Genomic DNA, 27,391 nt, shown 5'->3' on the forward strand with positions numbered 1-27,391 from the left:
TGAAAATGGCCACGTGATGCCATCTCGGAGGGGGGAGGGTGAGCCCCCCACCCCGCACTCCATCCTGTTGGGGCTGGGGACAGTGTCTTCCCTTAACCCTCGCCGACTCCAGGACCCCTGTCCAGAATCCTCCCCATGTCCTCACCGACTCCCCTTGGCACTGTCCCCAGCTTGTCTGGACTGCGGTGACCCAGGGGCGGGAACAGCCAGAGGTGCTGCTGGCTCAGTGGGACCGGAGAGGGAGCCCGCACAGCAGACGTGAGGGGCGGCTGCAGATGGGTCACAGGGCACAGGGCTGTGGTCCCCAGTAGTGACATCACCGGCCCAGCGAGTGGAGGATGCAAGGGCTCTGCGTCCCCAGGGAAAGGGTGGTGACAGACCCGTGTGTGAGCTGTCTCAGCGGGCCCTGCTCCTGGCTCGGCCACGTCAGGGCTAACACGCCTTCCATCTGCCGCCCTGCAGGTATTAACAGAACTGAAATCGGATAACCAGAGGCTGAAGGATGAAAACGGTGCCCTCATCAGAGTCATCAGCAAACTGTCCAAGTAGCCTGGGTTCTGGACCCAGGAGGCAGGGCTGCGTTTGCTGTCCCCACCCCTCTTCCGGCCAAAAGGGAGTGTTCAGGAAGGACGCTGTCCCTGACTCTCCTGCAGCCACCCGCTCTGCACTGCGCTATCCGTGCCCTGTTCCCCTGCGCCCCACGCCAGGTCCTAAGGCAGTTTTAACCGAAGCCCGACGGTGACCGTTCGTGCCATGTGCCAGGGCCTTGGAGCTGCGCCAGGCTTAGCCAAGGGCCCCACGTCCTGCTGCTCAGCTGCATGTCCACACTGGGTGGGTCCAAACACGTCAGCCCCAACCCAGACGCAGCCTTTCCACTGACCGCGTCCGCCGATGTCGGTGAGTCTCGCGGCGCCACCGCAGGCCCGTCTCGGGTGCCACAGACGGCGGGTGCGGGGACCGACCCCACGGTGCGTGAGTGCTCACCTCTCAGGAACGAATGCCTCTCTCCGCCTCCCACTGGGTCACCGCTGTTTTTTGTCGGCCACCGGGACACCGGTGGAGTCCCCTCCCTTCTGTTCCCTTCCCCTGACCTCAGCTGTCCTTGACCGTCTCAGAAAGGGGTCTCTGCTGGGGCGCTCTGGACCCCACGAGCGTTGCCTGGGTGGCGGTCCCTGGCCCCCTGGGAGGCCAGGCCATGGCAGACATGCCAGCCCGTCCCCAGCTCCCACAGGGAGAGCCGGGACTCTGAGCACCCTGCCAGCCTCTGCCCCCGCCCCGGCCCTCGCCCTCCGTGTCCTCTTGCTCTGGTCCTGAGGAGACAGGACGTCACAAGGAGGCGTGGGGAGGGGGGTGGGTTGATGGGAGAGGGACCCAAGAGTGGAGGCAGCCGGGAAGGGTGTGTGGGGTCGGCAGAGCCTCTGCCAGAGGGGACAGAAGGGACAGCCATGGCTGAGATGGTGAACTGGACTGTCTGGCACGTGGGGTTGGGGAGGCCAGTGGGCTTTCTTGGACGCAGCAGGAGAAACCTTCCCCGTGGAGGCTTATGGCTGAGCCACTCCAGCCCGTTGGTGGCAGTCATGGAATGTGAGGGCAAAGCTTGGACTTCATTTGGTCTGGCTTTCCACTGTTGTGGCCCAGGGACCCACGGTCAGGTGCCTTTGTGGCTGTCATTTGTCACTCAGAAGCAGGGCCTTCCCAATGTAAGTGGAGGCTCTCGGTTGTCCAGTGCCACTGCGTGTGTGACAGCCCTTCAGGTATGTGTGCCTGGGCCCTCCCCTCACCTCTGGCTGACATGTCCCTGTTCCTGTAAGCCACTCACACGTGGCATACTTTTTGTACCTGTCACACCTTGGCCTTTTTCCTCCAGACAAAAACTGCCTTTTGAAACACCAAGCCCAGACCTGGAGGGGTCGCTCCAGTGATTCTTGCCGGTGGCCCGCACTGATACTTGAAGCGTCGGCTCCTTACGGTTCTGTCCCTTGGCTGGTTTACTCTGAGTGTGTGGGTCATTTAAATCCTTGTGCCAGGGTGCTGGTGACACCCAGTGCTCAGCGTGGTCCATCCCTTAGCACACAGCCCCTGTCCCCGTTGTTCCCATGGCCCTCTGAGACATCACGTGCTCCTAAACCAGACGCTGCAAGCCAAGCTCCCAGTTCTGGGACAGGAAACGTGTCTCTCTGGCAAATCCGTTTTTGGAGGAGATGAAACTGCCTTCCGTTTCCTGCCGTTTTCCTAGAGGAGCTGCTACTGGCCGGGTGCGTGTTCTGGGCGACGTCGGCTCAGTTCTCAGGGAATGCTCATGAGTCCCTTCGCTCTGGGGGCGGTGCCCACCGACCTGGCGCATCCTGGAGACAGGGAGCCGCAGGGCTGGCTGCCGTGCCTTCTCAGGAACAGAAAAGCGAGTGTTGGGAAGATGCCACGCCCCTCCGTGGGAGGGACCACGTGCCCCCTCCGACCCGCGTGTGCCTTCCACGACCTGGGGTGGCCACACAGCCCCCCCGGCGCCCTGCCCTTCACACAGCCCTTCCCTGGCACAGATGCCCTTTCTTGCCAGAAAGACGTGCTCGTGATGGCAAAGTTCCTCTTAGTCTCAGGATTACTGGTTCCGTGGCCAAGAACATGTGACGTGTGGTCCCTCCTTCAGGGTCTCAGGTCACTAACATGTCAGACAGACCCCGAGTTCTGGTGTCTTCCGTGTCCTCAGCACCGTGCTGACCGCCCCTGTGCACAGGTGCCTGAGTGTCCCCAGTGGCCATGGCCGCGGTCCTCACTTGCTGGCCACACACAGAGCAGCCCGGCAGCTCCAGCAGATGGAGAGCAGCGGGTCAGGCCAGCAGTGCGAGGCGAGGCTCTGTCACCTCAGGCTCCACGGAACGCGAGCATGGGGCAAGGTTCCCGCGCAGCTCAGGACTCTTCCGCTTAATTCTTTCTCAAGCCCACGCCTTGGGGAGGGAGCCGGCAGTCGCTGGCTCCGCCTCCATCTCTGTCCGATGCTCTGGGAGTGGTGACCGGGCCCCAGTCCCCTCTTTACCGCCACCAGCTCCTGTCGGCCCGGTGTTGTGGCTAGAGAGTGTCAAAGGCAGCCAGCGCCGGGCTGTGCTCCGAGCCTGTGGCCCCCTGTGATGGCCCCAGGGGTCCCCTGATGTGTGCGAACCCCCAGGGCTTCTGTCGAGCCCAATGCCCAGTCCCAGCTGTGGGACCCCATTCCGCCCAGTGCAGCCTCTCTCGCCAGACACTGCGTCCCCTCAGGAGGGGCTCCCGCTGGCACCCAGCGTCAGGTGGGAGCGCGGTGGCGGACAGCTCGGCCGGCTGTGCAGCCACCGCGGGGCCACTCGCTCCTTGGAAAGGCAGGGGGAGGACTGGGCAGCCAGCAGCAGGGGGGCCGGGCTCCTCCCTGCGGGCGACTCCGCGCCCCCGCCTGCACCTTCATCCTGCCCGCCGAGGCCACGGTTCATGGTCTGGACTCGGGATGCACAGCCATCAGCCACGGTGGGCACTGCCCAGGCCAGTCCCAGCCGCAGAACTTGGTCCTCGCCCTGACATCCGGACCAGTTTCGACCTCTCGGGTGAGTCCCATGACCAGTCAGCAGGCAGCTCCGAGGGCAAGACAGGAAGCGGGAAGGAGGCCCCGGGGTCCACACCGGCCCCAGCAGCGCCCACCCCGAGGACAGCCACCTCCGTCCCTGAGATGAGGTTGGACTGGGGACCCTCAAGGTCCCTTCTGAGCTGAAAAGTCCCGTGACTTGCTTATCCCCAGGAAGATCGGACCGTTTCTTTAACTCAGAACCTGCCCTAACTTCGGAGGTCTTATTCCCTCGTGGATCCGCACTGCTTACCACGAGCGGGGCCGCCGACCCCTGCGGGAGCACGCCCCTGGTGCTGAGGGGACTCGCGGTCTTGCTCCTGGCGAGGCAAGGACAGAGACCTGCAGCGGAGGGGTCAGAGCTCGTGGGGACGGTGGCAGTGGTGTGTAGCCGGCAGGCTTGGGCCAAACTGGTCTGGTGGGAGATCGAGCTGCTGTGCCTGGGCTGTGCGTGTTTGCCCGGCCCTGCTGCTCCTGAGGTGGCCTTTGCTGTGTGGCAGCATGAGGGCGCTCCTGAGTCTGCTGAGCACCTCCTTGGGCTGGGGCGATGGGAAGCAGGATTCCAGTGTTGTTTACGGTGGCTTTTCCCCGGCGGGTCTGCGGAGGACGCAGCCCGCAGCGAGAGCTTGCGAGTCCACGTGCGGCCGCGCACAGGGCCGCACTCGCTCGAAAGGCCGGTGAGAGTGGAGTGACTGGGCAGAGACCCCGGACGGACGAGGGGCCGATGCGCGCTGCGGGGTGGAGCCTGAGGCTGGCACTGGGAGGGAGGGGCACAGAAGCAAAGCCTGCCCCGGCCCCCGTCTCCGGGGCCTCATCCTCCAGCCAGGGAGATTGTCATCAGCCCCTAATGGGTATCGACACTGCGCCTAGCAGTAGATTCTGTTAAGGGCAGCTATTGATCGCGTTGTTCTGATTAGATTCAGAGGTAGATCAACTTCTTTGCAGCCCAGGAACTGTCACTGTCGTGACTACTAGTGAATGAGGTGGTCTCTGGGGTGGGAAAACCGAACAACCTTGACCCGCCAGCCAGAGCACATGAAAACGCGTCCACGTCCCCTGGTGTCTGTGGACGAGGTCACATCTGAACCCAGATGGGGACACCGGCCCTCGGGAGAAGCGCCAAGAATGAGCGGTGCATGCAGACGGGCCCTGACCGTGCCCCGCAGTGATGGTCGGGACGACTGCAGACAGGCAGGCAGCGTGTCCCCGGTGAGCGGTTCCCCACAAGCCGTGTCGTCCCCGACTCCTGTCCCCTGCCACCCCCAAATGACTCGTCTCCACGCCAGGCCCCGTCCTGCTGTCGTCTGGGCGGTGAGGCTGCCAGAGCGAAACCATCTGCTGTGTCCCCTCCCGGTTTTCTCCTAACGTGTCGTGTAGGCGGCGTCTTGGGTGGCCCCTGGCGGTGACAGCAGGATGCTCCGTGGCGCACCATCTTCCCCATCTTATCCCGTGTCTTTTGTTCTTTGCTGCCCCTCAGAGCTGATGGTGCTTTAGAGAAGGTTCCCACGAACCCACCAAGAGCAGCACCCCTACCTGGTCCCCTAGCCATGGGTGCATGTCTGCTGTACTCGGGTTTTGTCCAGAGTGTGACCTGTCAGCAAACTGAGCTCACCCACAAGAGGCAGCTGACTGCAGGGAGCCCCGAGGGTTCCCCCAAACTAGGATGGGGATGAGAGCAGATTCCAAGCTGGGCCTGCTGGCCACGATGCTCAAGACCCACCTAATGTGTGGCCTTCACACCCTCCCACACCCACGGAACCTGGGCAGCCAGCTTGTCCCCTGGGAGGACACGTGGACTCAGCCAAGCCAGAGAGTCTTGGGAGCACGCAGCCCCCCAGCCAGCACCCCTGAACCCTTGGGAAGGTGGGTCACCACCTTTCAAGGAAGGAGTTTGTCACCCTAGCGTCCTGTATTAGGGGAGCGGCTCCAGACTCAGGCTGGCTTTCTGGTTCCTCTACCCTGAGCTGGGCCAGATGGGCAGGGGAGCCTGTAAGGACCACCCTGGGGTCTCCGTCCTCTCCCACCGAGGGGGGTGTCTGTGTCTCCACCCACTCTGCCCCCGCTCCCACGGCAGTCAGAGCACCAGCGAGTGTGTAAATCTGGGGGCACCGTCCGCTTTGTGAGCTGAATGTACTTTTATGCAATTTTGAGTGGCCTTCAACCTGAGGTGAATGAACTTGCTTTACTGGTTGTTGTTACAGAGTATTATTAAGTATTGTGTTTGAAGGTTTGGAAATAATAGTATTCACAAATATGATGCCTGTAAACACAACAGTATTTATAAATGAGTAAATAAAACTGTGTTTCAACTTTGTGCCTGTGTCTCCGGTTCAGGAAGTGGGGTGTGTGGGCTGCTGCCTGGGGCAGCCTGTCGCAGTCCTGCATCGCCAGCACTGCCACTGAGGGCCCTGCCCTCATGCCTCTGTCCCAGGGACAAGCGGTCACCATCACTGACGGCAGGGTCCCTGGAGTCAAGCCAAGGAAGAGCCTTGCCTGCAGGGATCAGGCTCCCAGTGTCCGGTGACTCGAAGTCGGCTGTTCGTGTGAGGAGCAGGGCTCCGTGGTGAGCACCCCGGCCCATCTGGCGGGCGCTGCTGCCCTCTGCGTGTGGGAAGCCGTGTGTGGTCCAGCAGGGGTGGTTTTTTCCAGGTCCTAGAGGTCTACAGCATCCCCCAAGCCGTCTGTCATAACTATAATGGTCACCGTTTGCTCCAGGAGAGCTCCAGGCCACAGTAGTGGCCAACGTGGGTTACTGGAGCTTAAATCCAAACTCGGGGACTGGGCCCAGGAGGCGGCCACTGGGGCCCTGGCAGGGTCTGCAAGTGGGCGGCCGGGAGTGACCTCGCCTGGCCAGGTTGGCTCTGGTTTGTCCCGGCCAGCCCCGCCTGCGGCCAGCCCCGCCTGCGGCTCAGCCAGCCCTGTGGTTTCTGAGGGCGCACACACGGGTGGCCCGGAGGAATGGTTCATCACTGTGCTGTCACCCAGCAGCATGTGGCCCCCACACACGAGGTCCTGCTGAAACGCTCCACCTGTTCTGGAACCAGGACAGAGGCAAAGGAGCTAGTGTGACGCAAGGGACCCCGGGGGCCTACGGACTCCTGGACCTGGCGAGCCCTGTGGGGACGGCTGCACCAGTCGCCAGGTGGTGGCCAAGGACGGGACCCTCCCAATAAATCCTGTCCCCATGCAAGCAGGCCTGGCCCCTCGCTAGGTAGCTCCCCAGCCTCCCTGCAAGGGACTAAAGCTGGGAGGCCGTGGCCCTGCTCAGACCTCACTGCTGAAGCCTGGGGCCATCTCCCACCCTCTGGCCAAGCTGCCCTCAGGGCCTAGAGAACGTCCACAGATTGGCCTGGCGCCTAAGGACGGAGCTGGACCCCACCCAGGCCTGCAGGCACGGCCACCTGCCTTCTGTGTCCCTGAAAATGCTGCAGCCCAGTCTCGTCTCTCACGCTTCCAGCTCAGAGGCAGACACTGGAGGTTCTTTGCAACAGGCCACGGAGGGTGCACAGGCACCCTCACCTCCCAAAATCGCAACCCCGAGGGCCTACCTCCCCGCATCTGTTGGACTGGGCCTGTCCCCAGGTCCAGCTCTGCAGAAGGGCTTCGAGGACGGGGACCATCCCCAGCTTCCCAGGAGACGCTCCCTGGAAAAGCCGTCCTGAGGACACCGCGGTCCCTGCCCACCTGGTATTCCCCCACCACTGTCTTGCTGACCCCCCACCCAACAAACAGAACTGGAGACCCCCCACCCCAGAGTTCTTTCAGCTAATTTAATAAGGAGACGCAGCTCATTACAAAATGACAGTTTGACAAGAGCATCAGACAAGAACCAGAGTCCACGCAAGGAGGGTGGGGAGCACGGCCAAGCGGGAGCGGGGGGAGGGCAGGGTGCACGTGTCGTCCCAGGAAGACAGGCAGGGGTCCTGGCGGGGCCACTGCACTTGGGGGACCGGGGCAGGCCAGGGCCCACCGCCTGGGCTGGAAGCTTTCCGAAAGCATCAAGTTCTCAGATGGTGGTCAGGGCACGGTGGTCAGGCTTGAGCGACAGAGGCGGCTGGGTGGGGACGCCCCCACCATCCATCACCTGCTCTGCCTCAGCAGATGCACTTACCCTCACTGGCCACTGTGGGGGGTGGGGGGTGATGTCTCTGAGCACCTGACCCCACCGGCTCAGACACAGCCCCTCCTCTCTCCCCACCTTCCGTGTCCCCCGCGCAGGGATCCCTGGGCCGCAGTGTGCTCAGGCATCGAGGCTCAGCCTGCCTAACACGCCCCCCTGACCCACAGTCCTCACCCCCCGTGTTCCCAGGACGTGTCTGTCCTCGTGGGGTCCTGAGGCCAGGGCCGCAAGATGGGACCTACCTGTACACCCTTGGTTCGACATGATGGCCTGGGACCTCTCCCACCCTTACCACTGGGTGCACCTGGCTGGCTGCCCTGGGGCACTGATGGGGGGCTGTGGGGTCCCCCAAGCGATGCCATGGCACCTGCCCACTGCTCTCAGAGGCACCCCTTCACGCCTGTGCCGTCACACTGCAGGAGGGACACAGGGGAAGAGCAGAGCCCATGGCTTCTCTGGCTTCCCCCAGGACACCCCTCCACTACCGCCCAGAGACCCTGACCCCGCAGCCCCCCAGAAAGGTACCTGAAGCTCTGGAGTGCCCCCCACGGCCCCACCACTGCAGGGTGGGGATGGGCTTGGACGGTCAACCCGGGTGGAGGGAGACAGCTTGCCAGGACCGCTGGCAACACCTGAGGCCCCACCAGAAGCCCTAGACACCATCTGTCCTGCTGACACGAGGCTGAGAGCAGGAGGTGGCAGCAGGCAAGCCCTTCATGAGTGTTCTGTGGGGAGCCAGGCAGGGGGACGGGGGCTCCTGGAAAGAGGCAAGGCCAGTCTCCAGCAGGAGCCCTTTATGGCTTTCAGTTAAGTCACACAGTGGGTGAAGGAGACACCACACATACACAGGACACAGAAGCCACTGGGAAACCAGACATTGGGCTTGACACAGGGCATGGTACATAGAATGTCACCTCTGCGGACAGGTGTGCAGCTAGCGGGGACAGGCCTCCAGGGCGCCAGCCGTCCTCCAGCATCCCCCACGGCAGGGCAGGTAACGGCTCCCGCTGGGGATTCCCAAGGAGCAAGGCAGGGGGTGGAGGGGGACAGACTTCATGACATAGACGCAAAGGAGCAGCCTCCACAGCTGCACAGAGCGTGGGGCCGGGCGCGCAGCTCCGCCATGCGCTGCTACAGGAGTCGGCGACATGCATCTCGCTGGAGCGAGGTCGGTCCGTGTCTACAGATAACTACCGTCTTCTGGGTACAACTAACCGCGTGTGGGGCGGATGAGGCTCAAATGGCTTCAGAAGGTTCTTGTTTTGTTGTCGCTTAAAAAATAAAGTATATTCATGTGTCTTCAAGTCACAGTGTCCCCTTATCAATACTGCATCTCACAAAACAGTTTAAGTGAAATCCTTGGTGACTAGTCTCTGGCCCGTGAGACTGAGGGGCGAGGGGAGCAGTGGACAAGGGTAAAACACAGGATGGCCACTTACATCGGAATTTCAGGGAGACAACGATGTCCCGAATGGTGCCTAGGACAGAGTTAGACTTTAAAATTATTCGCTGTTTATCTGAAATTTACATTCAACTGGGCATCCCGTATTTTTATTTGCCAAATCTGGCAACCATACCATGGGGTTCTGGGCCGCCAAGATCAGGCCTTGAGAAGCTTCCCTGTCTGCCACCCCGGGGGCTCTGAGGACGGCCCCGCCAGCCTGAGGTTGGGGAGCAGGAGAAGGGGCGGGGGCAGCTCCTAGCTCAGTCTCTTCTGACATTTGAGAAAGGGACATCCTCTCTGTAGGAGCTTAGGTGAGACCAAGAATTAACCCAGGGTGCTAAAGAAACATGGGGTCTCTCACTCCGCGCCCAACCCAGGGGAGGTTTCTCCACCTCTCTGCCCCGCCCCCCACCAGCACCCCAGCACCTGGAGGCTGCTATAAGCCCTCCCTCCCTCCACTGAAGCCCAGGCAGCAAAGTTACCCAGAGTGACCCTGAGGAAGACAAGCTGGGCGCGGCTCCCCGGGAGGGACAGGACCGGATCTGAGACAGTGGCAGAGCCCTTCTGCCGAAGCCCCCGGAGAGGCAGCTCTCCTCACTTCTGGAGCGGCCCCAGCTCCTTCCTGCTCCCCCGCCTCAGCTTCAGCCACCAAAGTGCAAACATCTGCCTGTCACTCTGACAGAGCTAGTCTCCCTTCTGGAATGATCCTCAAGGAGAAAAGGCAGAGCTTCCCGGCCTCACCCCAGGTTCTGGGTGGGGTTGGGTTTGGGTTTCATGGTCTCCACCTCTTCCTTCACCTCTCCCTGGAACAGTTCCCCAGAGGCCTCCAGACCCTCACTCCATCCCACTTCGGGCGGCACCCCAGGTCCCTAATGGCCCCACAAAGAAACCTGCATGGCAGTGAGGGTTCAGAATGGCGCTCTGAGGTTTGGGTAACGTCACCCCTCAGGTGGAAAAAACTCTGCCTAGCTCGCGGGCCCCGACAGGTGCCTTCTGCTAGGAGGGCTCATCTGGGCCAAGTATCCATCTCAGGACCTGCTGAACCTGGAAGGGAATTGCCCCCTACGCCCAGGTCACTCCATCTCTCTGCCAACTGTCCCTGCCCCTCAAGGTTGCCCCTAGAGGGCGACAAAACCCAGGCTCTGTCTCCAGGCCCACGGACATCCAAGCCACCAGAGCTGCCTCTCGATTTCTTTCCTCTCCGTCAGGACCGTGGCCAGTCCTGGGCTCTGGCAGGGCTGAACTTGGTTTGTGAGCAGAGAGGCCCCCCCAGGGGTGAAAATACGGCTGGGAAAGGCTGGGAGAATGACGGGAGGGGGCTGAGGTTGATGGGGGCGGGTCTGTGAGGTTTGTGGGACACCGGGAGGGGATGAGTGCGAGGAGACCCTGAGAAAGCACCAAGGTCCCACAGCTCTGAGGAGGGAGAAGAGCCAGTGACTCTGATGCGCGCCCTTGCAGGCACCCTGCTGTCCCAGGGGCCAGAGCTCGCAGTCCTTGTCAGAGTCCGCCCCCCTCGTGGTTGAGCACTCGCACAGCGTCCGCAACGAACAACGCCCCACGCCCCAGGCCCCAGGCCACGAGCAAGACGCTGCTCCCAAAGGGGGCGAGGCTGAGCCCTGCTCCCTGCTTCTGGCAGAGATGCTCCCTCCCCCACCCCAACCACAAAGGGTGGCACAGCAGAGAGCAGAGGCACAAAGACTCTGCACCTTGGTCACACTGGATCCTCAAAGCCTGATTTTCTGCAACAGCGTCCACCTGTCTCGGGTGCCTACGGGAAGCTGAGGTGGCCCAGAGAGGGCAGGACAGAGCGTGCTGCCATTTTTGCTGGGAGAGACTCCCAGGAGGAAAGGGCCTGGGGGCTTCATGGACGGGAGAGAGAGGCTGCAGGAAGGGACGCAGGGATGGGAGACGGGGCCAAGGAAGTGGCCTGGCCTCTGGTCACGTGGCGCTGACTCCGGAGCCAGGGACAAAGGTTTAGCAGGGCACTCAGTGCAAACCTAACATATATATGGCTTTTTATCAGTGCGGGAACACGAGGAGGACGGGGACGCAACTGTGGGGTAGAAGCCTTGGCAGGGTCCCCGCCACCCACTGGGAAAAGACGCGGTGCCGCGGGACCCAGAGGGACGTGTCCCCGGGGAGCGTGGCGCGGGTCCGCCCCGGGTCGCGCCGCTGCCCACGGCCTGCGGCGGGCCGGGCGGCTCGGGGCGCCGCCGTGGGCGTCCTGCAGGGACTCTGCCACCTGCCCCCGGCCTCCCCTCTCACCTGGACCTCAGGGGGCGCAACGACAGGCAAAGCGCCCTTGAAAGCTCGGGCGCTGCAGGCGACGTCTTCGGACAGCGAAAGGAGCGAGCACAGGCAGGAGCGCAGGCGAGCGAGGCCGCGGGGCGTCCTTGTCCCTGGAGGAGACGAAGCTCCGGAGGGTCGTTCTGGCCTTTCTGAGGAGCGGGTCCGCCGCTGCTTCTGAATTTGCTGCTGTCCACAAGGGGGACAGTCCCTGCGGAGAGCCTGGCCCACCCGGGACAGGCCGCGGCCACCAACGTCCCAGGAACCGCGCCGGCGGGGCGGCCGCGCGACGTCAGGGAGGCTGCGGCGGCACCGGGTGTCCACACGTCGCCGCCCGCGAGGACGATGCGAGCCTCTGCCGCGAGCCCCGAGCCCGCTCCACGCGCACGAGCCGACGTCCGGCGCAGCCCGAGCGCCCGTCCGCGTCCGCGTCCCCGCAGGGCCGTCTCTTAGCGCGGCTGCGCGGCCCGAGGCTGGCGCCGGCGACGCTGCCGGGCGTGCGCGCGGCGTGAGGCGCTTCCGGCCCCGCCCCTCACGTCCGCGGCAGGAACCGGAAGCGCCGCCATCTTGCCGGCCCCGAGCGCTCGAAGCCGGGAGCGCTGCGACTCCGTGCAAAGGCGGCCTCGCTCCTCGAGGCGCGGGGGGCGCTGCGGGAGAGCGAGGGCGCCGCGGCCGGACGCGCCGCAGGACAGCTCCCGGGACGATGACGAGAGCCAGGCTTCTCTCTCACCGCCGAGGGGACGCTCCTCGCGGCCATCGGAGGGACGTTGGTCCTTAAGAAGACAGAAAGGAGGGACAAACAGGGACACGAGCACGAACAAATGGCAGGGGAGCCTCTAAGGTTGCGCGACTGAGGTATTGTAGCTCCGGCTCTCGTCGGCGTGGCGGCCGCCGCCGCCTACTTGTTCTTGCCCAGGAGCGCGTCCACCTCCTCCTCCGGCTTGAGCGAGTGCCACTGGGCGATGGGCCTGCGGGGGTTGGCCAGCATGTCGGACCAGTGCCGCAGCTCCGTGCCCGTGGCGTTGCTGCCCACGAAGATCTTGCCGATGGCTTCGTTCTTGCCCAGCTTGTCGTAGTCCAGCACGGTGACCACCACCTGGACTTTCTGCAGGGGACGGAGGGGCAGGGGTTGGCGGGCGAGGGCCGGGACTCCGGCGCCGCCAGGTGACTGGCGCGCGTGGCGAGCGGCCTGTTCCTGCCCCTGGGCGCTCCTGGATCAGGGACAGTGCTCCGGGCCCCGTGCCGACCTCGGGGCGCCCGCGGCGCTGCGGAAGAGCGAAAGCGGAGGGGGGGTCCCACCTCCCAGGAAGGCAGCAGACACAGGCGCCGACGCCTAAAGCAAAGCCATGGCGTTACACAGGGAGGTGAGCACGAGATACTAGGGGAACTCGGGAGGAATCGGGAAGGCTTCGCGGAGGAGGCGACTATGAGCTTGGAGGTGAAGACTGAGGGTTTCTCCAGGCCGGAAAGAGAGAAGAGGGTCCCAGGGAGGAAGATCAGCCCGGGCGGCCGCACGGAGACGTGAGTGCATGTGGTGTCAGGGAAACAGGTGGAGTTCAGAGTGTGAGGTCCAGTGTGAGGCAGAGGCAGGAATGGGGTTGGCAGGGCCTGGGGTCAGCCAAGGAGCACAACTTTTATCCTCTCGGCAAGCAGCAGGGAGCCCCCGCAGCCTTGGCGAGACGGCAGCCTGGGCATTTTGGTGCAGAACCTGGCGCGGGGTGGAGGAGGGACGGGACGATGGCAGGGGGACAGCGGTCTGGGAGGGCAGGTGTCGGTACCTGAGCCCAGGCCGTGGCAGTGGGAAGAAAGTGCGGGCCGGATTGGAGAGGCGTCCAGGGGAGACTCAGGGGACTTGGTGGCCAGCTGGGTTGCCTGAGGGACCCTCAGTGCCCTTCTCCCACCCAACCCAGCCAGCTCAGACTCATCCTCTGGGACCAAGCCTCCCCTGCACTGTTCACAGTCTTCACATCCTTGTCCCAGTGGCCTGTGACACCCCTCTGTCCTGACTGTCAGCTCCTTGAGACCAGGGGCCGTGTCTATTACCCATTTGTGTCTCTGGCGTCCAGCAAGTTCCTGGCACTTAGGAAATGCTCAGCAAAGCGTGTGGGGCAAAGGAGAATGCAGAGGGGCAGGGGCTCTAAGGTGACAGCCAGGTGTCCGGCTCGGGCATCTGGGTAGGTGGCGGGGCCACTCATTGAAATCAGAGAATTCGGACGGAGCAGGTTTGGCTGCAGGGGAATAGAGGAGGGCACTGTGCTGGTTCGGGACACGTCACATCTGAGATTCCTGGGCCAGAACAGTCTTAAGTTCCCCAAAATGAGAACTTCCCTGGGTCTGACATCGCTGAGCTGCCTCCGTTCCCTTGAAGAATTCTCCACAAATGACAACACGAACTCTGAGGATCGCCTTAGCACCCTCGCCCCCGGCCCCCCTGGAGAGGGCGGGGGTGATGAGGGACAGCTCCTTACAAAGAAGGAGTGACCAAGACTCCAAGCCCCCCCCATTGCAGCCCAGATGCTGGGGGTCTCCTGTCCTGCCAGGGTCAGACCCGCTCATGCCGGAAGTGGTGGGAAACAGGCCTCACCCCCAACACGTAGAGGACTGGCTGGTGGGAGGGAGGGGAGGCGGAGAGAGGAAGGGGTCAGAGGAGCTGGGTACAGACCTGGGCAGCAGAACGGGGCGGAGATGGCCCAGGCGGGACCAAGGAGGCAGCCAGCCCACCTCCTCAGCAGCTCCGAATCCCGTTCCCCCTCCCCGCCCCAAAGGACCACTGGCCACACTCGCCTCCCCTGGAGGCCCCCCAATGGGCAAAGTGGCTCTGTCCCCATGTGTTGGCCCGCCAGCCCCGCCCAGCACCTGGATCTGCTCGAAGGGGACCTCGAAGCTGAAGGACTCGTTGAAGTAGGGGTTCAGAGTCTTCTTCTTCACCGTCGTCTTCTTCTTTTTGAGCCTCTTGCCGCTCTGCAGCAGGTGGATCTTGACATAGGGGTCTGCACGGGAGAGGCGCGGCCCAGAGGTCCGGTCAGCCCCACCCGCCCGTGGCCACTGAGTCCAGAAGAGTGAGGGCGGCTTGGCGATGTCTGTCCCAGGCAGGGCGGAGGGCTGCTAAGGACGACCTCCACCTGCCATCCCTGACCTTGCAGACGAAAAACCAAAGCCCACAGAAAGGACGTGATCTGCCAGGGCCACACCATGGGTTAGGGACAGGGCTGGCAGCTGGACCTGCTAGTCAAAGCCCAAGCACCAGCTGCTGCTCGGGGAGGTACGGTGATTGGCCATGCCACCGGAACACCCCGCCTGTGCTGTGGGCCAGCCCCACCCAGAGCACTCCCCTCCTCCAGCCCCCTTCCACAGCAGAGCCCCAGAGCCTGTCCCGGAGAAGCGTCACAGATTTTGGTGGCACCACAGATGGCGAGCCCCGTCCACTGCCTATGCTTCCCTGACAGGAGAATCCTAGGTTACTGACTCATCTGAGGGGTCCTTTCTCCGGTGGCGCCCAGGGCCTGGAAGGGGAGCACGGGAAGGCAGTTCAGAGGGGCAGGGAGCCCTCAGAGAAAGTGGGAGTCAGCAACTAGACTTCTGCTACCTGGTCCTGCCCCCAGGACCCGCAGCTGTTCGGAGACCCCTCCCGGTGGGTGTGCATGCTGGGTGTGCATGCTGGAGCTCCGGCAGAGACTGACTCGCTGCTGCCACCCAGTGGCAGCCAGAAGCTCTGCATGTACCTGAGAGGCCGCCCACGTCCATCTTCTTCAGGTTCTTGGCCTCCAGGATGCAGACCGTGAGCTTCCCGGCCGTGGGTACATAGCGCAAGGAGGTGCAGATGTCCCCCAGCTTCTCTGGCTGTCCAGAGAGAGAGAAGGGACCTGGAGTCATGTCAGCCATCCCACTTTCTCTAGCAAGGACGACCAGTCTTCCTGAGACTAGCAAGGCAGTGGTGTGAGCCCAGCTCCCTCCATCCCCAGGCCCCACAATCTGTGATGGCTGAGCAGGCATCTCAGCGGCTGACCCCGTGACCTCCTGCCGCTGCCCAACACAGCCCCTCAGGGTGACCAGGTGGCATCAAGGCTCATGTCCAAGGGCCTTGGAGATGGAGTATCTCGGAAGGCTTCCTCCAATTCCTCCTCCCACTGAGCCAGCTCCCTCCTGCTGGCCATTCCTCTTGCAGAGGGATGTGTGGTTTTTAAAGCACTTTGCATCTCTTATGTCGCTGTCCCTGCACCTCTTTCATGCAGACAGGGCGAGGGTTCCTTGTGACCAGCGAGAGACGGGTTTGGGGGGAGAGGACGTGCTCAGAGTCCCATGACAACTGGGCACAGGGCCAGGGGGAGTGAGAGGAGCCAAGGCTGCTGGCTCCCAAGACCGCTGCCGACACCCGCCGCAGTCACAGCTCAGAGATGGGCCACCTCGCCCCCGTCGGGCTCTGGGTGTGGGCCCTTCCTCAACACACGCAAACCCTCAGGTGAGGAAAGATGTCTCAAGCGTCTCTTCTTCCCCCTGCATCACTGCCAGGGACTATGCCCAGCACACTACAGGGGCTCGGCCGAGACAAACGGCGTGTTTGGGTCCACGGAGGGTGCTTGCTAAGTATTTGGTAAGTGAGTGAACACTGTGGCCGTTGCTAGAGGGACACGCCCCAATGCTGAGAGTCCTTTAGAACAAACGTGGGCTCCCCTTGTGGGTAAACTGAGGCAGAGCCCGGACTCACTGGCTCTAAATGACAAGTTTCGGAGTAATAGAGTGAGCATGTTGTTTCCTTGAGCACCTGCCAGATGCCACGCACCTATGAGACACGAGCTTTACACAGATGTCATCCCCCCTGCAGAGAATGAAGGAGAACACCCAGGTCCAAGGACATTAGGCGAGGAGCCCAGGGCCTCACAGCCAGATCCTAATGCGACCCGGAAGCTCGGCCCCAGCGCCATCATGCCCGGTCTCTGCCCTCACCTCCTCCTTCTCCCCACCCTGCAGGTCCCGCCACTCCTCAACAGGCTGGCCCAGGTCCACGGTGTTCATGGGCACCTTCACCTCCCCGATGATGTCGTGTTTGGAGAAGCGGTCAAAGTCGTAGATGGCCATCACCAGGGTTTTGCCCCCCAGCTCCTGGTATGGCACCTGCAGGCACAGAGGGGCAGAGAGGGCAGCTAGGGGTGCTGTGGGCAGAGCTCTGGCCTGTGGGACTCCTGGCCAGTCTGTAGAGACACAAGTCCCCTGAACCTGGGGAGCAGAGCACAGGGTGGGGAATCCTGGTCCTCCAGGGGCCTGGGCGGAGTCTCACACGTGGCCACTGTCCCCAACGGAACTGCCTCCCGGACCTCAGCTGCAGCCAAGGACCAAGGAAAGGCCTGCAGCTGGGACCTGGTAACGGGTCAGGAGACACCCGGCACCGACATCCAGCCCTTGTCACCTTGAAGGTGAAGGTTTCGTTGAAGGCAGGGTTCAGTGTCTTCCGATGGACTTTGGTCTCGTATTTCTTCTTCTTGTCTGGGAGGAGGAAGACTTTGACGTAAGGGTCAGAGGTGCCGCCCATGTCCAGGGCGGGCAGTTCGGCAGCCTGCAGGACGCCGACGGTCAGCTGGGGAGAGAGTGAGCAGAGCTGGCGTCTCAGGGCTGCTCCGGCACCGGCTGTGCCTGGACCAGCCCTGGCAGCAGGCAGCTGCGAGGGGAGGGCAGGCTGCTGCTAGTGCGAGACTGGGCCCCATCTCCACCCCCAAGAATTGGGGACACTGAAGTTGAGAGGGCGACGGGTTTGCCCAGTTGGTGGGCAGGTCTACAGCGGAGCTAGCCAGGGGCCCTTCCCGAGAGCCAGCTGGGCACCTGTGTGGCCTGGATGCCCGCACAGGCCGCGAGGGGCCCAGCCCCGCACACCTGGTTAGCCTGAAAGTCATAGTCCAGGGAGAACTGCAGCTTGCCCAGGTTCTCAGGCTCCTTCTCCTCTTCTCCGTCCCCCTCGCCCTCAGTCAGACCCGTTTCTGCATCGTCATCGTCCTGGCGGGGGGCTGTGGGGAGAAGGGACACGTTACCAGAAGAACAGAGCAGCCTAGCTTGGCACAGGGACAACGGGAAGCCAGCCCCCTATGCAGACCCTGGCTCAGCACTGGGTATAGGGGGCGTGGTGCTATCCGGGGTACTCACAGCCCCTCAAAGCCCCAGCTCTGCGCTTGGGTGTGCCGCCCCTGCGAGGCCCAGTGCAGGGAGGCCAGGCGCTGTGCCAAGCGCCCCACAGCAGCTTGGGGGGATGGGGGTGCTTCCCTTGTCGGCCCCTCCCCAATGCCTCCCCCAGCTCCGGCCTCTCCCACCCTGGGCAAGACCTACCGGAGGGCGTCCAGGAGGGCACCCGGGTGGCAGGGAGCAGCGGCGAGTCCACGCAGGCAGGAGGAGGAGGAAAGTGCCGTAAGAACAGACCCAGCCGCTGAGACCAGCCGGGGAAGTCGCAGCTGCTCGGCGGGGCTGGGCCAGGCCCAGGGCGTTCCCGAAGCCCCTCCACACACGCGCGCGCGCATACACGAGCTCACACACAAGCACACAAAGGCCACTTTGCTCCCCGGCTGACTTCCTGAGATCAGGCACTTCCCTCCATCCTCCCCCGTGTTGATTCCTTGAGCAAAAGATTCTTCCCAGTCACCCCAGCTGGGAAGGTGAAGCCAGAAGTCTCTGTCAGCTCGAAAAAGGGAACTAGGGCCTTCTGGGCTGAGCAGCCCTAAGGATGAAGGACCAGAAAGCAAACCCAATTTGACCGGCCTAGGGGCGCCCGCCTGGCCCTGCCCGCCCCGCCCGCCCCAGCCAGAGGTGGTCTCCAGGCCCCGTGTGGCCTCCTGGGGGCGCTCTTTCCCAGGTTTTGTCCCAGTGGGGGGCCCGTCGCGGCCCCGGGGGCGGGCTGCAGGGCCGCTCGTGGCGGGAGCCCCGCCACCCTACCTGTGCCCCTTTCATGTCCTTCATGCTCATGGCGTTCTTCGCGCCCTTGGCTTTCTCCTTCTTCTTCTTCTTCTTGCAGCAGCATTTCTTGCAGACGCAGAAGCAGCAGGTGAGCAGCAGCAGGCCGGCGACCACGGCGATGGCGACCAGCGCCCAGGGCGGCACTGCCCCGCGGGGAAGGCCGGGTCAGCGCCGCCTGCCTCGCAGCCCCGCGCGCGCGCGGGGTCTGCGGCCTCCAGCGCCCACGCCCCGTATCTAGTCCCACGCTCACTGCGCATCTGCAGGTGAGATGCTTGACGCGGCTTTCATCATTAACACCTGGCTCTGCCCTTAGCTGCCTGAGGATGCACCTGCCCGAGGAATGGCAGCAGCCAGGAGATGGGAGGGCCCTATCAGACAGGTGGGAGGACCCCGAGGCCCACCCCATGCTCAACCCCGGGGGCTGGCCCTGGGTGGCTCCCCGTGGTCCCCAAAGCCCCTCTCTCGCCCTAGGGCTGCTCCCCCGCAGGGCCTCTGGGAAGTGAGTAAGCAAGGGGACATTTATTTTCCATCTTCCAAAATAAAGTAGTTTCCAAGTGTGACTGGAGAACGTGAGTAGTGATTTGTTTCATCATTTTTCATCTTACTTTGGCTTTACCTTTTGAGTTTTCTAGATTTTACAAGAACGTTGTCCCCTTGGAGGTTGGGGCACATAAACCCCTCGCTCCCCTCATCACGCCAGTCCACACGCCCTCATTCTTGGCCCCCCAAATAATCCAGCCTGGAACCCGAACATTAGGAAACAACCCAGCCAATCCCGTCGCAGCGCTGCCCCTCAGCCCCGCCCACTAGGCCCCGCCCACTAGGCCCTCCCTAGCTCCGGCCTCCTCGCCCGCCACAGGGGCACTCACAGGGGATCTTGCTCATCTCATTGAAGAACTTCTCCTTCAGCTCCGCGAACATGTCCTCCTTGGTCTCCCCGGCGCCCCCACTCTCGGTGGAGTTGTCCGCAGGCCCGACCGGCATCGTGGACGTGGTGGTGGCAGGAGCCACCATGGGCTCCTGGTTCCTCTTGAAGATGTTCCTCATGGTGGCACTGGGGACAGCTGTGAATGAGAAGGGAAGGGCGAATGAGCACCCTGGGGATCTGGGTGGGGAGGGGCTCCTGCCCTCCCAGTGCGTCACCCACCATGTCTCGGCCCAGCAGGCAGAGGGCCTGTTGTCAAAACAAACCACAGGCTCCTCATTCCATCACGGACATCCCCGCACAGCCTGCGTGTCCCTGCCCGTTCCTCTGCTGCCACACACGCCTCCTGCACGTGCGTGCGTCCGTACACACACACACACACACACACACACACACACGGGCACCTGCCCTTCCCTTGCCTAAAACGCTGTCCCCACAGACCTCCACGCCACTCCCGCTCCTGCTCGGCGAGGTCCCTGTCACCGCCGAACTTAACGGCAGCCCCGAGGTCCCTCAGCACCTCCTCCCCAGCCCCCACTCAACTCTCTCCACAGCACAGATCACCGACACTGTGCATGTTGTGTCTTTCACTTGTCTCCTGTTAGTAGGATTTAAGACCCTTGAATTCAGGGCCTTTGGACTAGCACGTAGTAGGTGCACAGCAAGCTCATGGTAAGAACTGGGCAGGTCAGAGGCTGTCTCTGGTCACCCACGCTCTCTAGCCCACGTCTGTGGTCTCACCAGCCACTTGCACAGTGCCGGGGTATCTATAAGGAGACAGACTTTCACACCCCCTCTTTGGGTGTTTTTCGTCCCACCAGAAGCTAAGGAAACAGAGATGCTGACAACGTGCCACCAGTTCCCAAGGCTCCTGTGGGAAGAGGCCCAGAGAGGTGTAGCGACTTGTCCAAGGCCACACAGCACAAGCTGCTGGTGGCAGCGCTGGGAGCAGAGTCGAAGACCCTGGGCCCCCGTCCAGTGCCCCACTTAGGGAGCAGGGCACCTGCATCTGAGCAGAGATGATGCCAGAACAGCAAGTCGTCAGGGCTGGACGGCTGCCCCCATTTCCCTCCCCAAAAGCTCGGGGTGCGGCCCTGGAGAATCAGCAGCTGCAAGGGCTGCAGATGACAAACGACCCGGTGCTCAGGGACCGCAGGACAGAGTGAGCGCCTGTTGGCTCAGAGCCACCTGGGCAGGAACGGCACCGCTGGGCAGAGAAGGCTGCGTGCAGGGGTCAGGCCTGTGGACGGAGGGGCCTGGGAGGCTGCCCCGGGAGACCCCTGGGGAGGTGTTAAGATGCAGGTCCCCAGCCCCGCCCAGCTCAGTGGGCTGTTCGCTCTGATGCAGGTGGTCAGTGGCCACACTGGAAAAGGTCAGAGATTTCGGGGAGGCACCCCACAGGGGCTGAAGCGGTGGGTGGGAGTGAAGTGAGCCTGCAGAGCCCGGTGGCCAGGTGGGGTCTGCTACCACTCAGCACCTTGTGTAACCCTGGGCCCTCCCCTCCGCCGCAGCCGCAGGGCCCCAGCAACGGGAGACAGTGTGAGCCCTGAGGCACAGCGCACTCCACCAGAGCCCAGCAGACAAGGGCCCCTCTGCCCCTCGCCTGCTCGCTGAGTCCCCCCACCCAGCACCTGCAGGGTCCCCCACATGCACACAGGGTCTTCCTAGGCTGGCACCAGGTGCCTGAGCAACCTGGATAGGTGACTGAGTGGGGACACATGGAAGCTTGGGGACCAGCAAGCATCGGGGTGCCTGCTGTAGGTCATGGGAAGTGGGGATGCACAGTTGGGCCTGGGAGTCTGCCCCCAGAGTGTCACAGGGCCTCGGAGGACCTGGGTGTGTACGAGCTGTGAGCGTGAGGCTTGAGGGTAGGACCACGGGGTCCTGGTCGCACTGAGCAGAGGCTGTGGAGCACTCGGGGGAAGCGAACTCTGAGGCTCGGCAGTGTTTATGTGACGCGATTGATGGGCCGCTGCTCTGCCACATGAGAAGTCAGCCTTCACGCCAGATGCACATCTTCGTTTTGAGCTAAAGAACATTAAAAATCGATGCATCTTCTTCTTGACTGAATGTTACAAGCTTTGAATGCACCAGCTCTGTGGAGCGCTGCCCTGCCCAGGCCGGAGGCTGGGGATTTGGCTGAAAGCAAGGGCCTGTCAACGTGAGCGTGCGTGCGCACGTGTGCGCAAGGTGTGTGTGAGTGCACACGTGCGGTTGGGAGGGAGGAGCAGAGCTGGGCTGGGTGGCAGGTGCCTCGGTCACTATGAGAAAAGTCAGAGACACCCCAGCCCCCGCCCCGGCTTGGACGAGGGCTACTCCACACAGCTAGTCACTGGCCCAGGCCTGAGTCAGTCTCAGACCCTGGAAAGGAGGAGGCTGGGGGCAGAGTGAGGCCCCTTTGGCCGAGTGATGCAGAACGCACCCACAAACTGGTGTCAGCGCCAAGGACAGGCCGTCCACACACTCAGGCGGAGCCCACGACGTAGCTGGGAAGGAGCGTGGCGGGAGGCCGGGCAAAGATCAGTGTGTGCAGGTGCACGCATGTGCCATGTGTATGTGCACGTGTGAACATGTGCAACGTGAGTGCATCATGTGTTTGCACGTGTGCGAGTGTGCATGCACCTGTGCCATGTGTGAACACATGCAATGTGAGTGCATGTGTGCCTGTGTGCATCATGTGTTTGCATGTGCATACAGAAACACCGTGTGTGTGGGTACCATGCATGAATGGTGGGTGTGCATGTGTGTCATATGGCCACATGTGGGTAAATGAGGTGGCCTAGGGAGAGAGAACTGGGGTCCAGGCCACACCACATGTCTAGGATCAGAGTGACATCTAAAGGCCCTGTCCTCGGCTAATAAGGAAGACAGACTCCAGCATGAGTCACCTTTCAGAGCCACAGGGTCTTGGGCGTGGAAGGGACCACTGCAACATTACTGTCACCTCTTGCCCCTCTGTCTGGGGATGGGACCCTCGGCCTCCAAAGGGGCATGAGGTTTGGAGCTGGGCCCTCTGCCTTCTCTCCACCCTTTGCAAAGTGGCTTTGCCCTCCCAGCTGCCCTCAGCTTTCAGACGTGGTTCCTGAGACACCTGGAGACCTTCATCCAAGTATGAGCAGCACGAGGGCTGGGTCTGAGACCAGACGGGGACTGCAGAATGCAGGTGTCCCCGTGCGGCCCCAGGAGGCAGGCGGGTCTCGGCGGCATCACTGTGTCAGCTGCAGGCAGAGGGCGAGCCGCCTAGTCTCCCAGGAGCGTGTGAGATGCTCATTACCGCCAGTGCCTCTGACAGGCCGTGGTCTCCAGGAACTTAAGTGGGTCGTGCGGGTCCCGGGGGCACAATTACATTCCCCAAAGAAGTAGATGTCCTCCCCTGGCCTGGGGGAGGGACAGATGCCCGTGCCAAAAATGGGAGGACGGCTGTGTCAGGATGCTAACAGGCGGGAGGACGGAGGGGACTCAGGGAGGCTCCAAATTGTAAAGTCCCAGTGTGGACTTCTGCATGGGTCCAGCCTACGAGGCTGTGCCCCTGAGGAGAAGGAGCCAGGTGAAGCCGGATGAGGCCAAGTGAAGCACAGGGAGGGCGCATGTGAGTGAGTGCCTGGCCCCGGGTCAGACGGCCTGGCGTTGCTTCAGCTCGGCCCTAGTGGCCACGTGAGCTTGAGCAGGTGGCTTCTCTCCCTGTGAAGTGAGGATGAGGGTGGGACCTGCTCAGAGGCTCCTGGGGCCCGGGAACAGTGTGGGCATAGCATGACATGATGCCCACGTCCCTTCCCAGGGCGCTGGGCTGGGTCGCAGGGGGCACACGGCAGCTCCCATGGGCAGAGGCCGGCAGCCTTCCCGACAAACGCCCCCAGCCCTTCTGAGGCCCAAACCTGGGCCGGGTCGCTCTCTGGGCTATCCACTGTCCCAGGCTCTCCGCTGCCTGTGCCCACTCACTGACAAGCCCTCCCTCCACCTGCCCTCTGACACTCAGCGTGGTGGCCCCTCAGGCTGTGGCCACTGAGCTCCCTTTTTCTAGTTCCCAAGCTCTTGGGTGGGGGTCTGACAGTCCCTCCAAGCGGGGAGCAGAGTGCAGCTGCGCACTCCAGCCACCACTCCCTTCTGTAGATGACAGGCTCAGGGTGCAGAGACACAGGCACACAGACGCACCACGGGTGGCCCAGCTGAAGCAGCGGGTGTTGCCGGGAGGGGGCTGCTGGGAGCCGTTGGCACAAGGTGGCAGGGGCTGGGAGGACAGTCACCTGGGGAGAGTGTGGCAGAAGGGACCAGAGATGGGAATGGCAACCTTCAGAGGGTCGGCAGGGAGTCCTGACGGTGACGGGTGGGGACACGGGGCCCTCTGGGGGCGTGCCATGTTTGTACACACCTGGTGACTCCAAGTCACACCTCAGCCAAGAGCGACGCGAGCCTATGGAGCAGGCAGAGCTGCGAGCTGGCCGGCGGCCGGCGCTCCCGCCACACGCGAGCCTCAGCGGTGGCACAGGGCGGACTCGCCGCAAGCCGGGCAGTTCTGCGGCTCGGAGACTGGGAGGGACGTCACAGGCAGGATTGGGGGGAACATGGTGGTGGCCTGGATGGGACCCGAGGTCCCCAGGACAGCCTCGCGGGTCTGAGTCTTCATCCCACCGTGATGCTCCGGGACGGCAGGGGCCTGGCGGTCACGGGCGGTCCCCAGGCCAGGGCCACCTCCACCTGCTCGGCCCTGGCCCGTTCACACACTGGGCAGTGACCGAGGCCCCGGACGTCCACCTGGGATTCGCTGCTGGGCGACAGCATGGCCCTCGCACAGGGTGAGTGCGGGAAGGAGCCTCAGGGCTGGCCACCCGCCTCGAGGACACGGGGCCTTGGTGACCAGGATGCTTCCTGCCACACCAGCCCGAATCCCGGCCTGCACCCAGGGACCGGAACTGGGCTCAAAGGGACACGGGCGTTCCTGAAGCCACACGGCGGGGAAATGCAGGTGTCTGGCCATTGTCCCCAGGTGTGCGTGTGGGCACCCGCCACAGCCCCGCAACATTGTCCGGTGGGACAGAAGGTTGGACACACGCTGCAGTGCGCACCTGCCTTGGAGTCATCATGCAAGTGACGAAGCCTGACTCCAAGTCCAGGTCCAGGCTCTGTCTCGAAGCTCCTGGGACCCTCCCCAGACGCCGCCAACCCATCTCCCTCACACGTTTCCGGAAAACTCTCATCCTGCCCCCCAGCGATGCCACTCAGGGAGCTCTCCTGCTCCGCAGTCTGAGAGCTTCCAGCTTCCAGAGGGAAGGTGTTCAGGGGGCTCAGAGCTCGAGGTCACAGGAGGAGACAGGCAGCAGACCAGGCCCGACACCTTCTGTAGGAAGCCTGGGTGGCGGGGCAGGGGAAAGACAGGGCCTCAGGAGCACGGGCACCCTGCGGACTCAACCCCGCCATCCCTTCTCCCGGCCAGCGAGGACCAGCAGACACAGAGGCCAGATTCAGCCCAGAGCCACCCGGGTCCCCGTGGGGAGAGCCACCCGCCAGGTCTGGTAACAAGATGGACCGGCCAGGGCCTCGGCCAGAAAGCCTGCAGGCCGTAAGCGGAGGCCACCGCGTCCATCTCCTGCCCCACCGCACTGGATCCAGGACATCTTGGCAGAGGCGACGGTCATCTTTGTCCCCACTTTCACATGGAGACCACGAAGGTCCAGGGTCGGGAGGAGCCAGCCTGCCTGGGCCACATGCAGCAACTCAGTGGCAGAGACCGTGGGTCCTCGACTCCTCCGATCGAACGCCCCCGCCCGCCTCGCCCCACCCCCGCCCGCCTCGCCCTCTCCCCTGCTCCGCTCCTTTTGCTGCAAAACGTCTTTTTCAGTTTTAAGAACCAGCATGAGCTTTACAGCGCCGCGTGCCAGCGGCTGATGATTCTTGGAGGTTGATAGAAACGTCATCGCACGAAACCCTCGCGCCGACCCCGTGCGCACAGGCTGTTTCACAGGCACCACGCGTCTGAGCGGCTCGGCCGAGCCCCCGCAGGAGCTGGCCTTTGAGCCCGGGCAGCCCTGTTCGGCACCGGCCCCCAGAGAGTGGAGCACAGACACAGGAAGCCCATGGCAGGGAGCGGGCTGTGCTCTTCCTGGCCCTGTGCTGCGGGCCATGGGGACAGCCACAATGTGCCCCCAGCAGCCGGCCGCCCCGAAGCGAGCTCCGGCCAGCAGCGGGGAGCTGGCTGCAGCCAGGCAGAGCTGGCAGCTCTGGGACAGACACCCACGGCCCCACGGGCTGCAGTGTCTCTGCAGCCAGGGCTGGCTGGACGGAGGCCAGGCCCAGGGCCTCTGTCACTCAGTCACTGTCACTCAGTCACTCAGCTAGAGCAAAGCTGGGTGTCACTCTGGGCCACGGGACCAGGCTTGGTCTTGGGTGGCACCGGAACACCACTGTGGCCTCTTTGGGGGCAGTAACAGCGGTTCCTCTCCCAGTAGGGAGGCAAGCGTGACGCGCCCACTTACCCTGCGGTGCCCCTGCCCCAGGAAGTCCCTCCGAACCTCACACGAGCCTTCGTGCTGCAATGTCACCCATGACTTGCCCAGTGCGGTAGCTAAACCACTGAGGCGCGATCCCCCCAGTGAGAGGGCCGTCACTGGAGGGCCACGAAGGTGTCCGGCCGCTGCCAAGGGTTCAGCCGAGGAGAAGCTGCGGGTCTCGGCCCTCCTCCCCCAACGCCCCCGCCCCGACTTCAGGACGCAGAGAGCAGGGAGCAGGGCAGAGAAGAAAAACAGAACGGTGACAAAACGGGCAGAGAAAACTCATTCCCAGCTGGTCTTGACCTGCCAAGGACTGTCCCCATGTCCCCTGGGCTCGGGGGCCACATGGGGAGAAAGCCTTTCTCAAGGCTTCGGCGGGTCAGTGAGCCATCTGTCCCACGGCCAGGCACTCTGCAGAGCCTTCCCGGCCCCACTCCTCCAAACAACAAGGGAATCTATGAGGGAGCGGGGAGCGGGGTGTCCCCGAGGCACAAAGGGCTATGTGATGCAGCAAACCCAGAGCCCCCTTCGGAAGGCAGCGCCCACCAGGGCCCGGGCTGCAGCCACCTCCCCCAGTCAGACCTACTTCCTGTCCTTCGGCACAGGGCAAATATTGACTTTCTTTTACTCAGTGCTGCCCGTGGAGCTGAGAGCAGGGGCCTGGCATTGTCCCCTTCCTCTCAGAGGGCACGGCTGTCAGCAGGCTTCTGACATGGCTGAGAGAGCTCGCTCCACGGCCTGGGAGGGCCCGGCCCCTTGCCCGGCACCCCCCCTGCACTGCAGCTGCCCGGGGGCCCCAGCTGGGCAGTGGGGCATGGCTGGGGACTTGCCTCCCTGCCCCCCGCCCCCTTGACCGGGGCCCCCTTGCGCTCGTCCTGTCACTCGGAGTTTTAATCTGCCAGGTGGGCATAGAAGATGTGATGACCGCAGCGTCTGGGGCAGGAGCTGCTTCCCCCCCAAACCCCGTGTCCCTTCCACGGCACCAAAGGCGTTTTCACTCATGTTCTGGCTTCAGGAGAGACAGACGTAGCTGTTCGGTGCATGTGGGGGGGGGCGGGGGACAGCACCGTGCCAGGGTCCCCAGGGGCAGGTGGGCTGGCATGCGTGTGGTTCTGGGCAAGGGGCTCCGCTCTCTGAGCCTCAGTTTCCCCCTCATCAAAACCAGGGCCAGATGACACCCCCCGCCCGTCAGCACCTCCTGCTGCGGTACACTGCCCTCATCACTGACCTAGGACACAGGGCTGCACATCAAGTCTGCGTCCCCACCGCCAGGAGCCTTCTGCCAGCCTCCACACCTCCCTGTGACAGACACGCTCAGCCTGCCGCTCCTGTGGCCCAGCTCCCCGCTCCACAGGCCATGGGTCAAGGGCAGAGCTTGCAAACTCCCGAAGCCACAGCCGTGGGCAGTGGGGAGGGGAAGCAGGAAGCTGGCGCACAGGCCTGTCCCCACCCTTCCCCTAACAAGCGGGTGGTATGACTCTGCTTCACAGATGAGACAGCTGGGGCTCAGAGAGGTCCAGGAACCTGCCCAGAGTCACACAGCCAATAAGGAGAGAGTACGGTGAGGACCTGGATCCGTCTGCCTGCAAAGCTAGGCCCTTGCCACACTTGCCTC

At 63.2% G+C, this 27,391-nt stretch overlaps 2 protein-coding genes and 2 long non-coding RNA genes across 9 annotated transcripts in view; 2 read left to right on the plus strand and 2 right to left on the minus strand.

Moving 5' to 3' along the window:
• PPP1R12B (protein phosphatase 1 regulatory subunit 12B) overlaps window positions 1-5,897 on the plus strand; it is a 78,906-nt gene extending 73,009 nt beyond the window's left edge. For 2 of the 4 annotated variants that reach the window (XR_005657463.1, XR_005657474.1), the window contains one exon: window positions 463-5,897. The gene's annotated coding sequence lies outside the window, so the exon portion shown is untranslated. The remainder of the gene's footprint in view (window positions 1-462) is intronic. The other 2 variants (XR_005657464.1, XR_005657465.1) reach the window with 2 other exon arrangements.
• A 1,442-nt stretch (window positions 5,898-7,339) lies between these two features.
• LOC120619290 (uncharacterized) lies at window positions 7,340-11,912 on the minus strand. 3 transcript variants are annotated; one of them, XR_005657478.1, is made up of 3 exons: window positions 11,413-11,895; window positions 8,229-9,453; window positions 7,340-8,116 (listed from the first exon to the last, which is right to left on the minus strand). It is a non-coding gene; the product is annotated as an uncharacterized LOC120619290 (long non-coding RNA). The 3 variants fall into 3 exon arrangements; XR_005657476.1 differs by having other exon boundaries at window positions 7,340-9,453; window positions 11,413-11,912; XR_005657477.1 differs by lacking the exon at window positions 11,413-11,895 and adding an exon at window positions 9,630-11,402 and having other exon boundaries at window positions 7,340-9,453.
• A 393-nt stretch (window positions 11,913-12,305) lies between these two features.
• Window positions 12,306-19,518, minus strand: SYT2 (synaptotagmin 2). Its single transcript, XM_039883597.1, has 8 exons — window positions 19,236-19,518; window positions 18,346-18,509; window positions 17,299-17,418; window positions 16,838-17,005; window positions 16,378-16,545; window positions 15,156-15,273; window positions 14,290-14,423; window positions 12,306-12,538 (listed from the first exon to the last, which is right to left on the minus strand). Exons 1-8 carry the CDS (start codon window positions 19,411-19,413, stop codon window positions 12,332-12,334), a joined length of 1,257 nt encoding a protein of 418 aa, XP_039739531.1. The 5' UTR covers window positions 19,414-19,518; the 3' UTR covers window positions 12,306-12,331.
• On the plus strand, window positions 12,526-18,931 carry LOC120619289 (uncharacterized). Its single transcript, XR_005657475.1, has 2 exons — window positions 12,526-16,024; window positions 16,402-18,931. It is a non-coding gene; the product is annotated as an uncharacterized LOC120619289 (long non-coding RNA).
• Window positions 19,519-27,391: the final 7,873 nt, after the last annotated feature.

Source organism: Pteropus medius, unplaced genomic scaffold, assembly GCF_902729225.1.
Source record: "Pteropus medius unplaced genomic scaffold, Ma_sr-lr_union100, whole genome shotgun sequence".
NCBI lineage: Eukaryota > Metazoa > Chordata > Mammalia > Chiroptera > Pteropodidae > Pteropus > Pteropus medius.